The 16,523-nt window shown below is 34.7% G+C and overlaps 1 protein-coding gene across 1 annotated transcript; it reads right to left on the reverse strand.

The window, feature by feature from the left end:
- Window positions 1–613: 613 nt before the first annotated feature.
- On the reverse strand, window positions 614–10,461 carry LOC141647734 (C-type lectin receptor-like tyrosine-protein kinase At1g52310). The gene is made up of 5 exons (XM_074456035.1): window positions 10,113–10,461; window positions 9,978–10,023; window positions 9,302–9,703; window positions 3,650–4,220; window positions 614–1,407 (listed from the first exon to the last, which is right to left on the reverse strand). Exons 1-5 carry the CDS (start codon window positions 10,188–10,190, stop codon window positions 873–875), a joined length of 1,632 nt encoding a protein of 543 aa, XP_074312136.1. The 5' UTR covers window positions 10,191–10,461; the 3' UTR covers window positions 614–872.
- Window positions 10,462–16,523: the final 6,062 nt, after the last annotated feature.

Raw genomic sequence — 16,523 nt, forward strand, 5'->3', positions numbered from 1 at the left:
CAGATCCGAATGTACGTCAATTTCTCCATTTGTTGTTACAGGGTGATTTGTTATACACAAGAATACGAAAGTCTTAAGCCACCTTCATGAAATCAAATCATATTGTAATGTGTAAATTGATTCATATCAAAGGTACCACGGCAAAAGATTACATGGAGCAGATGTTAATAAGTTAATATCTTGATAACAAGATTGAAAAGATTGTTAGCTGAAATTGAATGGACAATACATTTTCCTCTTAAGAAAACAATTCCCTCAACATATAAGGTTTAGGAAAAGGGTATGAAATGGAAAGTTAATGAAAAAGTGTGTGTGAAATAGTAAAATCCGTATGTGAAAAAGTAATTCCGTTAAATTTAAATTACACACACTTTCCAAAAATAGAGATAGGGAAGGTATTGTATGAATAGATGGAAAATGAAATAGTGAGAGAGTTCTTGAGAATAGGAGGGAGTATAAATTTTTCAAGTTAGTTACTCTTCAGGTAAAGAGAAATTACTATGTAGAGAGGATAAAGGTTATACTACGCCTTGGTGTTGCTGCCATTTCTTTCTAATTCTGTACGAGTTTACGGGTCATTCGACAATATTTCTCATACAAACGACGAAACTGACCAGCATCCAACCCACATTACCTTGGGATCAATATTGCTATATGTTTGTACATATTACATGTTACACAAAAGGGGGGAGAATTCACTTCCAAAGCAGAGGGGCAGAGAGGAATGCGGTGCCAGAACGAAGAGAACCCTCCAAAACTAAATCTCCTCCCCAAGTTTTATCCTACACTAGAACTTCAGCTACTTAATTCAGTAAACATATTTTATCTTGGTCTAGTAGCTAAACATGATACATGTCTCGTTTCGAAACAAGTTACTCTATGACAGTGGTAGACGTGGATGGAGCCAATTGCTGAAGCTGATGGACTACATGAGACATACGAGGTCGCATAGAAGGGACATGCTGAGTACATGCATATACAAGATCAACGACTTTCTGAATGACCCCGGCCTCTGGAATCTCGGCATACAAGCTAGACATGACAGGATCTAACAGTTCAGGGTATCGGTGAGACTGCACAAGAGGGGTGGCCCACTCAAATATGCTTTGCCAGCCGACTGAATCAACGGCTTGAGCTGGGCGACGCCCGCTCACAATCTCTAGCAATAGTACTCCAAAACTGTACACGTCACTTTTTGTTGTCAGCTCATTTCGGTAGACAAACTCTGGAGCAAGGTATCCGTTGGTTCCACCCGCCATTACGTTCCTCTCCTTCATAACTTCCCATGGGACAAACTTTGAATGGCCAACGCCCATCAGATGAGCCCGGAATTCTTCGTCAAGTAGCACATTGCTTGCACGGATATCTCGATGTACGACTTGTGGTTTGACCTTATCGTGTAGAAAGCTGTAATAGAGTATAAAGTTTGCAAAAGAGTCTCAGTTTCTAAGGCCAATACAACAATGATCAACAAGAAAATCAACCACCAAGAAAACCCCAACTCCTCAATGGTCGCAAATAATGGTGGGGTAGGGGGGCGGTCGTATGTACACGTGTGAAGAACACAGGTTGTTGTTTCCGGTCAGATGACCCATAATGAAATCTGTGTCGCTTTTGATAGCCGCCATGATTTCCTCTACTGAATATCAGGCACAATTTTCAATCTACTGGTTTAAGGTTTCAATACAAGTACATAAAGCTAGCAGCTGAAAAGTTTAAAACTCAGGACGGAGACAGACAGTTAAACCACAAACTAAAACGCTCACGGCTGAAAACCAGATCACATGAGAGCTTGATGATGACCAAGCACTTAAAAAAAAAGTGGGAAAATTGAAACCTTAAGATTCTTTGTTCTGTTGTGCAGTTTAGAATTTGCAATTTTTCAGCGGGTTAAAGGGGCATCTCATCAATCCTTTCACTATTGATAAATACAGTAGTAAACACTATCTGTGGAATTTTGTCCCGTTAGAGGCCAAATGTTCAAAGATGGAACACTATGTTGTTACTAGGACTCGCTGACAGACTCGGTATCAGAGTGTCTGGCACTATGTTGTTACTTGTTAAAATTAAGCAACAGGCAAATACTGTAAAACAAAGTGCCTTGAAGTTTTATGTAGACATGGACACGGCTGTTTTGTAGATGAGCGGTAGTTGTTTTTCTTAAATTTATGGTAGTTGTTTAAGAGAGGTGTGAACTGTTCTGTACTTGTATGCGTAAGAGTAAATCAAGTACTAATATAAAAGGAAAACAAAAGGTCCTACTCCAATTCTCTGGGCTCCATTTTCTTTTCTTGCCAATTCAATGCAATTGCCCCATTTATAGTTTTGAGTTTTAACAAAGGTTTGTTAAACACGTTGCTTTTACCATAAAATTTAACTTAAACTAACACATCTTATGACTCACCCAATTAACCACCATCATTCCGATTTTACCATTAGCTATAGTCTACACCACTTGCTATCCTAATTTTTATTGCCAAAAGCAAGCGAGAGAACTTCAAAGAATAGGAGGAAGTAATAATCAATACTATATATTAAATCCAGAAACCAAGGGACTTCAATGTAATTAAAGAAAGTTATGCAAATTAATTATACTATATAGTTTTAAATCAATAGCACCGTGTGATGGACCCGATTAAGGGATCTCAATGCAAATATTATATAGTTCGGGTTAAAATTAAATTATATGGAAGCTTGGTAATTTTCCTAAACATTTGTAAGAGACTAAAACATGGTCAATTTCCTTAAAATAAAATAATTAATTAAGATGGTCAATTTCAAAGAGACTAAAAGAAAGAAGATGCTTGGTAATTTTCCTAAATATTTATAGAAGACTAGAAGTTGGTCAATATCCTTAAAATAAAATAATTAATTAGTATTAACATGCACACTTATGGTATTAATTATAATCATTATAAAATTATAATTAAATTTAAAATCTATGCAATTTTATTAAACTTTATAATTTATTAGATGTATGAAGATGTTAATTATTTAACATACAAAAATATAATAAGTAGGTTATAAATAATTCAAGTTATATTCCATAATATATAATATTGCATAATTCTTTCGATTTGATTTAATGCAAATATGTAATATATTTATAAATATATAATCCTCTTAAAATTGCATGCCTAAGTAGTAAAAGTAATTTTGTCACTCATTTGAATAGTAAAAGTAACAATAGTATCAGCAAGATTAGTGAAAGTGGTAGAAACAACAACAGGAGTAGTGAAATAATCAATATTAACGCGACAATAATGAAAGTAACAATAATTACAACGGAAGTAGTGAAATTATCAATATTAATGCAGCAGTAGTGACACTAACAATAACTACGGCGTGAGTAATGAAAGTAACAATGATTACGGGAAAGTAGTGAAATGTTATTACTATTGTTTCATTAATAAGAGTAAAATATTAATAGCGGGAGTAGTGAATTTGTCTTAAAATTTATTTCATCGTAATTTTAGGATATTTCATAAAAAAATATATTAATGATAAATTTATGGGTTATGCAACTTTAAGTAATTTTATTTAATAAAAAGAAAAATTTAATGGTAAGTAGAGGTAGCCCGGGCGAAGCCGGGCACCAATACTAGTAATAAATAAGACTAAGAACCAAAGATAATAAACAAATACTTACGCAATTCCTTGAGCAAGGGTTGTGGCAACTTTAATTCGCATAGGCCAATTCAAGCATCTACCTCCCCTTGGAACATGGTGCAGCCATCTATCCAGAGGTCCATTCACAATAAATTCATAGACAATATAGCGATCACCGTGACTATAGCAACATCCTTTAACAGCTACCAGGCTTGGGTGATGAAGCCTGGCAACTCTACTGACTTCAGAATAGAACTCTTTCTTCCTCTTGTAGTTTGACCTTTTTAACCTCTTTATAGCCACCTTTGACCCATCAGGTAAGATGCCACTATATGTACCTCCTGTCTTTGCATCTCCTGGAAGACGATTTCCTTCACTGAAATTCTTCGACATAGACTGGAGCTCCTCAATTGTGAAGACCTTCCAGGATGGAGAGACTAAAGCTGAAGTTGCTTGACTAGATTGCCTACGGGACCTCTTATGCTTCTTACTCCTTTTGTAAACAAGCAACCAAAGCACAAAAGCTAATGTGGTAAAAAGAATTATACCGCTAATAGCTGCCAGGATTATTACATATATGTGATGGCATTGTCCTCCATAGCATTTGTCCTCTACATGAAAAATACAATTATTTTAATTTACCAGTAGTCAATAATATCCACAAAGGCAAACAAAACAGACAAAAACGAGGTGAAAATCTATTGCACTCATTTTTATGTTGTGACGAAGTCTAAAACAAAGCCAACAGATAGTTCCAAAGACCTGAAATGGTTAAGTAGAGAAACTTCCATTGGTCTTAGGTTCAATACAAAATGGGAGCAATTGTGCTTGAAATTACACCACCTGAGTTGAAGTTTGTCACGCTTATTCCATGTATGGCTTCGTTATCGCATAATCGGCAAGCTATTATGTATGGCTGATGTTTACACAATGCACACCGAAGGTAGCATATGCGGTCACCCACGTTTTTTAAATATTAGGCCTTGCAAAGTTTGAATGTCACATCATTATGCTTAGATTATGAAATTTTCGAAGTTTTCAAGTAAGTTTATAAAGCTTTTGAGGGAGCTTTAAAACTTAAAAGAAAGGTTCTTCAAGAATACTAGAAGTCATAGAAGATTAACCGAAAATCCACAGAACTCAAATAGTGTGGAAACAGCAACCAGAACAACGATCTTATCCAGTTTGCTAACAGTTAGTTCTTCAAAGGCATCAAGTTTCAGCTAAAAGATAAACTGAGTTTAAAAAGTGTTGTGAGCCTTTAAATTGAGAATAGAAATTCTTCGAAACTAGTAACAAATCTTACATAAGTAAAACCAAGTATGAAAACTAATAGAACTAACTTGGTCTAGAGACTCTAAACAACAAATGGTACGATGAACTTATCCAAGTCTTGCAAACAGTTAGTTTTTCCTTGAAGACAATCCAAGTTTCAGCTAAAAACAAATAACAACACAAGGGAGTCCTGATTCTTGAACAAGTACTTAGTCAGGTATGCCAGATTTGTTTAACAAACGGTAAAAAAAAAAATGACGAAAATCATTGTAGCAATATTTTAAAATAAAGCTCCTTGGAATACTGGAATCAACATAAAAATGAATACACCTAACCAACAAGTTTTAATGGAAAGGGGCTAATCTTAAGTTAAAAATATAAAGCAATATTAGCTAAGACTGCCGCGTTATTAATTAGTGGACGGACTATGTTAGCTAGTTAAAATTTGGGAGTTTTTTTAGAATACAAGCATTAGCCTTTAACGTTCAGAAAGTGGTGAATTAATTTTTTTTAGAAAACTACCTTGCTTTGAGAATCAGCAGTAACAAGATTGTACTGTATTACTCAGCTTTTTAAAGAAAATTTAAGTCATGCAAGATAATTTATGATTCCTTAAAAGCCTACCAAATTTTTAAAAACAACCGCAACATTATCCGGCGCGCTACATTAAATCTTAACAAACAGTAGCAACTTTACCCCACCCCCGAAAAGGAGTCAAAGGGAATGGTAAGGAATTCACATGTACTAAACCTTACCTCTGAAATATCAAGTTCATAACTGTGGATGATTCTAAGAGTTACAAAAGTTTAGAAGCTCCCTACCTCCTAGGCCTTAGAATCAACGATAATAAGGCTGAATTACTCAACTTCTTACAAAAACCGAGTGATACAATATAAATGATGAACTGAACTACGGAGTATTAATGAGTATGAGACCTGGCTTATTTTCACCACGTTCAATAAAAGTTACATGACAATTCGCAGTTCAGGCTGTTCGCGCGGGGGGGGGGGGGGGGACACAAATTCAATTGTTTTGAGCAAATAAGGTCGAACGGAAATGGAGTGAGAGGGAACGAAGGGACCATTTTCTCTCATCCAAGACAAATCAAAATCCCTCCAACATAAGAGAGATTTGTAGGAAGAACTTTTCCCTCCCTTCCCCCTCCCCTCCCTTCTCTCTGCTACATATATCCAAACACGCCCTAACAAATAACAATCAACATTGCAGTTAACTCATGCATGTTGTACCATAACACACAACTTACATCATAGTTACACTACAGTCTACAGTACCATGTCAACCAAAGGAACAAAATTTGATCTTCAAAATTATTCCAATGATCCAATCTGTTCTTTGCAATAACCAACAGCCTAATACTTGAGATATGTTAAGTTAGTTTCGAAGAACTTGAATACCCAGATTGCTCTTACAGTCACAATAAGATTTGGATGATGTAAAATCAGCACCTCTTTAATTTGTATGAAGCAACAGCACTTGCAGCAGTATTACCCTATGGGATTTTTACACTTCTAAACTAACCACATGGAGGCAATCTATCTTACTAGACAGATAATGGAAAATTTACAAATTTAATTGATTTTGAGAAGGCATATGATAGTGCATCAAGAAAGGTTCTTTGATGGGCTTTAACAAATAAATGTGTTTCGCGGAAATGTATTGACATAATAAGACATGAAGGAGGCTAGTACAGGAGCTCCCAATTGGAGTGCATCAAGTTATGCACTTAATCATTTTCTCTTTGCCACGGCCATGAAAGGATTGAAGATATCAATTGAATTATTGAAGGCAATATACTTCAGCATGTTATATGATGTTTCCCAATGTCATTGTGTCGATTGTCGAGAACAAAGAAAAGGCTAAAAGTTAGTCGGAATTGTGGAGGACATGCTTAATCTAGAGATTTTAGGTTAGGCAAAAGAACCCCTGAAATATGGAGTATAAGTAAATCCAAGATTGTGACTTTTTTCACTATCTAGGATATAATAGTCAAAAGGATAGGAAACTGGTTAGAACAAAACAGGTTAGTTGAAGTAGAAAATATTGGTGTTCTACGTGAGCTCGGCCCGCCCTAAAGATTGAATGGAAAAAATTTCATTTCTTTTCCAGTGCAAACATACCTTCTCAATGTTTGGTCAAGGATGTGTATGCTATAATGGCTTCAGCAACAGTAAAACAAGTAAGCATGTAATTTATTCATGCATAGTTGTTGAGGTGCCAGTTCACTAACGTGGCGGGGTCGAGATCAACAGAGGTGGGGAGTTATTTTCGATGGGAATGTTATTGAGGGGTCAGATTTCTTCAGATATCTAGGATCTATTATTCAAAAAGATGGGGAGTTAGACGGAGATGTGACTCAGAGAATTAAAGCGGGATGGTTGAAATGAAAGAGTGCTTCAAGGTTTTTATGCGATAAAGATATGCCCCAAAGATTAAAGGGAAAATTTTATCGCACGGCAATTAGGACTGCCTTACTTTACGGCTCCGGGGCCGTGAAACATTGTCACATTCAAAAGATGAGTGTGGCGGAGATACGTATGTTGAGGTGGATGTGCGGCCATACAAGGAAAGATCGTTTAAGGAATGAGGTGATTAAGGAAAAGGTGAAAGTGGCGCCAATAGAGGACAAGATGATGGAAAACCGACTAAGATGGTTTGACCATGTGAGAAGGAGACCTATGGACGCACCCGTTAGGAGGTTGGAGACCTGGGGAACAGAAAAGGTTGCTAGGGTAGAGGGACCCCAAAACAGACATGGCTGAGAGTAGGGTTGAGCAAAAAATTCGATTATCCGAACCGATCCGATATCCGGTCCGAATCCGATCCGATTTTTTGGATATTTGATCTGAAAATTAAGTTTGGATCGGATATCCGATCCTAAACTTTTGGTATTTGGTTCGGATATGGATATTAAAATGAAAACGTTTTAATATCCGATCTGATCCGAAAAAATATTTTTCTAGTATTTACTGTTTTTTCTTGCCATTTATGACCAATTTTTTATTAAATGAGCTTGTTTAGATTGTAGTTCTTATACTAGGGTGTTTAGAATGATCCTACGTTGGAGTTTGGACTATGATTTTAAACCGTTCCATTTTTTCCGTGTTATTTTTTTAACTTTTAGCGTTGTTTTAAGCATTCTTCTTTAATAGCACACTTTTATTTGATACATTAACGTTAAAAAGTGTACCAAAACTATGTTAGTTATACCTAAATTTTATGTCAAAATCATTGGAGTAAGAAAACTAAAGAAAATCATCATGGAAGACGATGAATTCAATAGTGTCTCAAACTCAATTTTCAAGTAAATTAAAAGTATGGATATCCGATAGATATCCACATCCGATCTGATTATTTTGGATACCCGAAACATTGGATATCCGAAATATTTGGATCGGATATGGATAGCTGCCTTCGGGATTTTCCAATCTGGATATCCGATCCGAACTAGCACTTTGGATCGGATTTCCGATCCGTACTCTCCCCCTAGCTGAGAGTGATAGAGCACAATATGAGATTTCTCGGGCTTGATGAGGGAATGGTGACGGAGAGGGCACAATGGACGGAAATGATACATGTGGTTTTTTAGTAGGTGACGTTATTTGAAATATTTATGTTTTTTATTTAATTTTTAAAAATGTATTTGTTCTTTTCGATTTTATTAGACCTTTTTACCAACAGCTTCCCTATATATTAATACTTAGTTCTCTTTTAAGGTTTTACGGACCCTTAAGTCTTACTTCGGTTTTCAAAATCGTTTTAATCTTTATTCTCGATTTAAATTCTAAGTATTTATAAAAGAAATCCGGACTACGATTTTAAAACCTTAAGTTTACCTTCTTTTGTATTATGTTTCACTCCCCTTTCGTTTTTCACTTTTTCTTTTCTATATTTTCGCATTTTGAGGTGTGCGTTCACCCATGGACGGTTCTAAAGGATGATTCATGTCAGCCGACCCCAAATCATTTTGGGATTAAGGCTCTGGTGGTGTTGTTGTAGAGTCCTTAATATATCAGATAGCCTCATCTAGATGACTAGATCTATCACAACCAGAACTAATGGCTTAATAGCAGCAAAGCATTTCTAGAGGATAGAGTGAAATTATGTGCAGGGTATGCGGTAGTTTCACTTGATTGGTATGTTTGGTTGTGATGTATGTTTGAAGAAAAGCAACAAGACACTACCTAGACAAGCATTACCTTCAAAGATGACTTCAACTACAACAACTTGTTTCTAATTCTCATCATTTAAGTTTCAATGCAATAGAGTTTGTCATAGCGATATACATACAAGCAATCGTGAGCTGAGATCACAATAGCTGTAATCAAATCGCCTACTTGAGCAAAAACTAAGAATGGTACAATGGCACAGGAATGATAATGTTGAAATGAGAGTGTACCTATATGAAGCATGCATATGAAAGCATGAGTCTTGTTGCATCCTTCCGGCTTGAGGGAGGCAGCTCCATAAGTGAGGAGTGTACATGAATTAGTTGCATTTTTGTAGCATGAGTTGTTAGTGCAATTTGGGAAAAGAGAATCGTTGCGCTGAGATTTAGTGTCAGACCATGTCCAGGTGTGAGCATTGGTAGAGTTGGATCGGCCACCAATCCAGCAACCAGTGAGATTGTTTTGGCACAAGTTTTGAAGTTGAATCAATTCTGGAAGAGATGATAAGGAAGCCAAGTGTCCTCCATGATGTGTACAGTAAATCTCTGCATCATCCCATGGTTTGCGTTTTTGTATATACTGGAAGCATTTAGTGTTGTTTACACCGAGAATCCAATTGGATTGGCAATGTCCTAGAAAGACAACAAATATAGGGCAGGTTATGCGACCTGAATTGAATACAAGTAATGTGCATTTTGGTATTGATTGAGAGTATTGATTATGATGCCCTAACCCATGTGTGTGTTGGGTATGTAGTCAGTGTCTCACTTATAATAGTACAGTTTATGAACAATATCATTAATCTCCAGTTTAGCCCTGAAAATGAATTGCCATCATTCTCACTTATACTTGATAGATACGGGTATGAATATGATAAGATGGTACTCCATATATAATAAAATGAACCTGGTGTATTTGAAGCGGCGAGACGTCGGGCATGTAGACTCGAAAACTGGCAACAAAATAGAAATCTAAGAAAAGGGTATTGGGGAAATTGAAAACAAAGAAAAAGCAGGAAGAAGAAGCGGTGATCTTACTTACATGTTGGGAAGATAAAGAGAGGTGAAATGGGAGCAACAAGAGTAGGAATTGCAAAGACATATGATGATGGTGTTCCATTCAAACCAAAGTAACAATTAATTGGAAGAATAATCAAATAAAATTAGTAATGGAAGTTAGTACTAGTAGTAGTTAAACTGATTCGAGTACAAAAGAGTGGAAGAGGTAGAGATTGAGAAAGAGGAGTTTGAACAGTCGAAAAATGTGGGAACCATTTGTGTTTGGGAACAAAAGTAACTACTCAAATTTAATGTTCCACTATGTGTAGTTGGATTTGTAGTTGAAATAAACTTGAAAGATGGAGACACACAAAGTACTGTACTATTGTCTTAAAAAAAAAAAAAATAGTTTGTTTTCACATTACCTATTTTACTCAATTAGTTGTTTCTCCGTCAATGTTGAAGATATTAAGCCTCCATACAACGCATAATTTCTTTTTTCACCTTACTATGTTAGTGAACGTAACGATTACCTTAGGTAGAATCGAATTTGTCTACAACGTCCGTGTCTATTATTTGAATCCTTAGAGTACACATAACTTATGAATGATACTGCTAACATAACAATTGTCTTACGTATTGTCTAACTCAAAGTGATTATGATGAAATTTTTCAAACATCTGTTCTAGTTTGAACGCAGATAGATGATGCTCGGGCAGGGGCGATTCCAGGATTCGGTCGATGGAGGTGCGGAAAATTAATGAAATTATGAAAGTTGCGGATTTATGTTTTATAATGAGAAATCTGGTTCTAAGATAATAATTTGTTATGTGATTGGGCATAATATACATAACACAAATGGTGTGAAAAAACATTGAATAAAAAATGTTCACAAGAAGAATTGAACCCGTGACCTTGAACAAAGAAAAACTACACAAAACCACTAAACCAACATAATTAATATGTTCCCTAATTACACAAATTAGACTTATTTTTTTAACAAAGGGGGTGCGGGTGCATCCCCTGCACCCCCTCTATAGCCGCCTCTGTGCTCGGGAGTTTGACCAAACTCAACAACTTCACCTTGGAATCAACCGTACTGGGTGCAGGCCGAATACTTTGCACAAGGGATCCTAACTGCAGAAGTTTATCGATGATTACTTCCAAATCCTGGCTCACATATTGGCTTCCTATGAAGTGTCCTGGCATGCTGGCCATAATGTATGTATATAGGAACGCATGTAACGCCATTTGATAAATCAGTTTTTTTTATCGAGTTATATGGTCATTAGTTGCACCGGATATATTCCTTTTTTTTATTATCATTAGCTATAAATCTATTTTTTTATCGAGCTAAAGGGATAAATTTGTGTAAATGGATAATTTTGTTAGACTTCGGTGTCCCCTTAACCCTTCTTACTCCTCTTCCTCTTTCCTCTCCATCTCCCTTGTCCTCCTCTTTCTCTCTCTCTTTTTTCTATCCAGTGTCGTCATATCCTCAACTACTTCATCCTCTCCCCCCTTTTCATCCTCGTGGTCCTCCTCCTTCTCCTTCTCTTTCCCCTTCCTCTTCCCTTACACCTTCCATATACTGTTTGCCTACATTTGTTATATATAGTTTGAACGTACATAAACACTAAATTGTAACTAACCTAGTATGTATCTGACGTTGATAGGACACCAACAAAGTACAACAAATAAGGTAAAAAATCCATTTGACTGCAATTATAGTATCCATCAGTCCATCACTCATTCATCGTAGCAAATGTACACTCTAAGGTAGCATGTGGTCTCTAAGTAGTTTGATTCGATGATAGTATATAACTTACAATTACTTGTATCTACAAAGTAACGCAATATGCTTTTAATTTTTTAGCAAATTTGCAATCAAATTTGAATCTATGGCCTCAAAACGGAAGATTAGTTAAATTCAGAAGGACTATCATTTGACGTCAAAACAAACAAATGAAAGCCTATGCAGCAATCATCCTCGTAGCTCGTGTCCTTTTCCTCCTCCTTCCTACTCCTTTTCCTCCTCTTTCCCCCTTCATTCTCTCCATCTCCTTTTATCCTCGTCTTTCTCTCTCCTTTTTCTCTCCAATGTGTCATCGCATCCTCAACCACCTCATCCTCCCCCCACCCCCCTTTTTATCCTCGTTGTCCTATTATATAAATCCTTTAGTTCCTCTCGGCCAATTCTACTCATATTACTGCTCCTTGCATATTACTCCTTATATTTTGTCTTTCTTTTCTTCCCTCATTCTCTTCCTCTGTCCCTTTTTCTCTTATCGTTCGCGTCCTTCTATATTCCTATATCTACCTCCTCTTATCTCCCCTCATTCTCTTTATCGACGAAATCTTTTTTTCCTTTCCCCTCATCCTCATTATCCTCCTTCCTCTTGTCCTCATACTGTTGGGAAATGTGTCCTCAACAATAGTGCGATCAAATGATTTAAATATCATTATTAAATCTCATTTTAAGAATACATGTGGGATGTAATATTTTACAGTCAACTGGTCCACACATATCGGTAATGATTGGTGACTAGAGTTTGACATTCTTGTCGTGCGCGGTGGTGATCGATTGATCCCCTTAGGTCATACCTATAGGAAATACTCTTAATTGATTATTTAATTAATCGTATACCGATACGAGTTAATTAAATTGCTTAAAATTGACGGATGATTTTGTGAGTAAAATTTACGTATCTTATTGTAAATATGATTAAATAAGACACGGTCTAAGTAATCGAACTATTTTATTACTTGGATGAAATTATTGTTTATAGAAACAATTGAAACGGGATGAATAAATTATTATAAATACAGAATGTTGTAGTTTATAATTTGGAAACATTTTTGGTACAAGTAATTACGAATTACTAGTCGATTTTGTAAATGACATATTTTATGAGTATGTTGATTTTTAATATGTTAAAAATACATTACAAATTCACATGTCAAGTAACATATCACATATGTCACAATTGACAAATGACAAAATAAAATGGACCTTCCATTTTATCTTGTATGTACCGAAAATTAGAAGGAGATTTAGTGGAATAATTATGTTGATTATTTTAATATGAGAAAACATAATTATTAAAGCCTAATCTCTAGCCTTGCAAGCCTAAGCTTTTGAGAAGAGCAAAAACTAAAGGCATTGGGCATGCTACCCAAGGCCATAATTTCGGCCACCCTAAGGAAAGAAGAAGAGTTTTTCTTTTTGATCATTATTCATTCACAATTCATACATAACATTTCTAGTGTAAGAAATGGCTTTCTCTCTATCTTGTGTGGAAACTCTAGAGAAATAAAAATCTCAAAAATCATTCTCTCTCAACCGAAATATATGAGAGAACAATAATATTTTGTGTCAAATTTTTAAGTAAGACTAATCTTAATACTAGATCATATTATTTTAGTCTTTAAGATGTATTCCTTGGGTATATGCTTTTGGGAGGGATTCTACATTTGAGTCCTTGTTCATCCATTTAGGAAAGCACAAGAACAAAAGAGAAGGAGATCTCTTTTGTGCCCATATGAACCGAAATCACAATGTAAGAACATGATTTCTCCTCTATTTTCATATTGTTTGCATGCATAAAATCCGTATTTAATTTTATGACAAATTAATTTCGACATATATGAGTATGTTAGTATGTATAAAGATCTACATTTCCTTCAATCGGTATCAGAGCCACGGTTGTTTGCATGCAAATCGGTTAAAAGTTTTTCCGAGTTATAAGAATAACAAATAAAACTTGTAAAATTTGTGTTATTATGAGATATCACGAAATTAATCCATGCATGTTAATATTTCTGGTCCTAAAATGTTTTAGGATATTTTGGTTAATTTTTCGGATTTTTATTGTTCATAATTTACAATAATGGCATTTAAATGTGATTTTATGAGTAAAAATGTCATTTTTGGTCTAAAATTAGCTATACTTCGAATTTTCCATTGATTTTTGGATATGTTGTCACATATATTATTTTGAGATAACCTGTAAATTTTCATAATTTTTGGACTTGTTATGCTCGAAAAATGAATTTTTCATTATTAAATTCGGATTTAAGTGAAAAATAGGTTAATATGAGTTAAATTTCGAATCTGGTCATAGAAAATTAATATGTTGTCACATGCAATTTTACAAGATGTGTGTAAAATAATTGGCTATAAAGAAGTCTTTTTGCATGATTTATGGATTTTTGAAGAAAAATAGCATAAATAGTGACATTATTAGTGAAAAATTAATAAAACATAATCTATGACTTAGGAAAAACGTCTAATGTTGCATTTTATTATATTTTTCAGATCTAAAATTGAAAAGTTAATGAAAATAATTTTTCCATGTTTTTTTTATGATTATTTTATTAAAAATCGATAAACCGCAACATTGTTTTTCCGGGAAAATTTCGAAATTTTTAACCTAAGATTTTGAACATTATGAGTGTCATGGTAATTTTCCAGAATGTTCATGAGTTTAAATTTCAAATTTTGAATTTATTTGAAATTTTGTGATTTATTTGAAGTTTAATAGCTTATTTTTGTAATTTTTGGTCCATTTATGAACAATTTTGTTAATATGGGTTAATTATGGTCAAATTATTAGTGAAGACTAAATTTTGAGTCCTAAGAGGTTAGGGTAATTAACTTATGCATAAATATGAGTTTATGTATTTTGTGATTATAAAATGTTGAAATCACGCAAATCCGTAAAAACCGAGTAATATACGATATTGGCTAATTAAAGGCGATTTAGCATAAAATTGAGCATGTTCATGCATATTATAATGCTGCATTTTTCTTTATGATTGTCATAATTTTAATTTATGTAATTTTGAATTATGTAATTTTACTTAGTATGGCCTTAGATTTTAATTGGTATTTCCCGAAATGTATGGGAATATCGATTCGGTTGTAATTTTATTGTGATCTCGTATCACCGTTTTGTAATTTAATAGATTTATTTTATATTAGTTACATATGTATAATAGGAAATTATGTAATTTATTATGTAATTTTATTCATTCCGGAGTTCCCAAAGACGGATTTCTTCAAGAATGGCGATACATAAAGACGGTGTTACCTCGAGATGCGTGTCACAACCGAAGTTCAAGGGACCAATGGAGTTGGTTTCCGAATATGTAATAGTTAAATAGTTTTTCTATTTTTAGGAAAGGCCATACTAGGATTTATTTATCTTTATGCTTGCATTTTATTTTATGTCACATGCATCGCTAAATCGCCATAACTAAGACATGCATCCTTATTTTATCGAGTTTATCGACCGTGTCAATTAGAATTATCGTAGTTCACCGCTTTAGTTCACTTAAAACGTGATAGATAATAAATTGACATGACCTCTCGCTAAAACAATCAATTGAGACATAGCCTTACCAAATAGTAGAAACCATGAAAACCTATTTCGCGAGGGAGTGCGCTCGGCTACCCCGGGGTACAAACCTTGTTACGTAGGGGAAGTGGGTGATGAATGTTAATCCACCGAATTCATGTTAATAAGGGGTATTTCGGCACACCGTGCCCTAAATTGATATGGGTTTGGATTATGGACACATTTATTCAAAATTTGGGTTGTACTCAACGAAAGTATTCACGACGATTTCCGGATGTGTTTCGGGCTAGAGATGAATATTAATGTAAACATCATCGACCAAGAGTTCTAAAAGTAGAATCGATTAAAAGGTTAATCCACCGAGTTATGTTAATAAAGGGTAATTTGGCACACCGTGCCCTAAGTTAATATGAATTTGGGTCTTGGAATCATTTATCATAGTTGGGTAGAGGTCACTATGTAAATGCTATACTTGTTTTACAAGTATTAATAAAACGATAAATGTTAAGTTTTCCACTATTCCGTTATTATATTGTTCTATTTCTTTACCACAATTCATATACGATATCATTTCGATTTTGATACAAATCTCCATTAAAACATCGTAACTAAAGACAAAATTTGAATTTGCTTCTAAAACCTCAAACGAACCATTGCTAAGGATCTCTTGTAAAGAGTATAGATTAAAGTTATTCATTATCAAACAGGTTTTTGATTTTTGACTAACACTTCTACTTACAATGGATTATGTTTCATATACTTAATTGAATTAAGTACCTTGAAGCGATAAATTGTTTTGGTGATTAGTTTTGTCAGAATTCGTAATTGACCAAAATAACGCAACCACTTCAATGAAAGTTTTAAGACTAAAACGATTAAATTGAAGAGTAATCTTTATAAGATTCACCTTTGCTTCTCTAAGTAAAGACTCATTGAAATGAGTGGGAGCATTCTCTTAAACCGTTAAGATGAGGACGAGGTTAAAGAAGTAAAATTAGAATGGAATTGATACAAGGTTATGTTAAAGGTAAAGTTGTTGAGAATGACAATACTAAACATATCAATCCCGACCGATAAAGTTTCCATTGTCTTAA

This window comes from Silene latifolia, chromosome 3, assembly GCF_048544455.1.
Source record: "Silene latifolia isolate original U9 population chromosome 3, ASM4854445v1, whole genome shotgun sequence".
Taxonomy (NCBI): Eukaryota; Viridiplantae; Streptophyta; class Magnoliopsida; order Caryophyllales; family Caryophyllaceae; genus Silene; species Silene latifolia.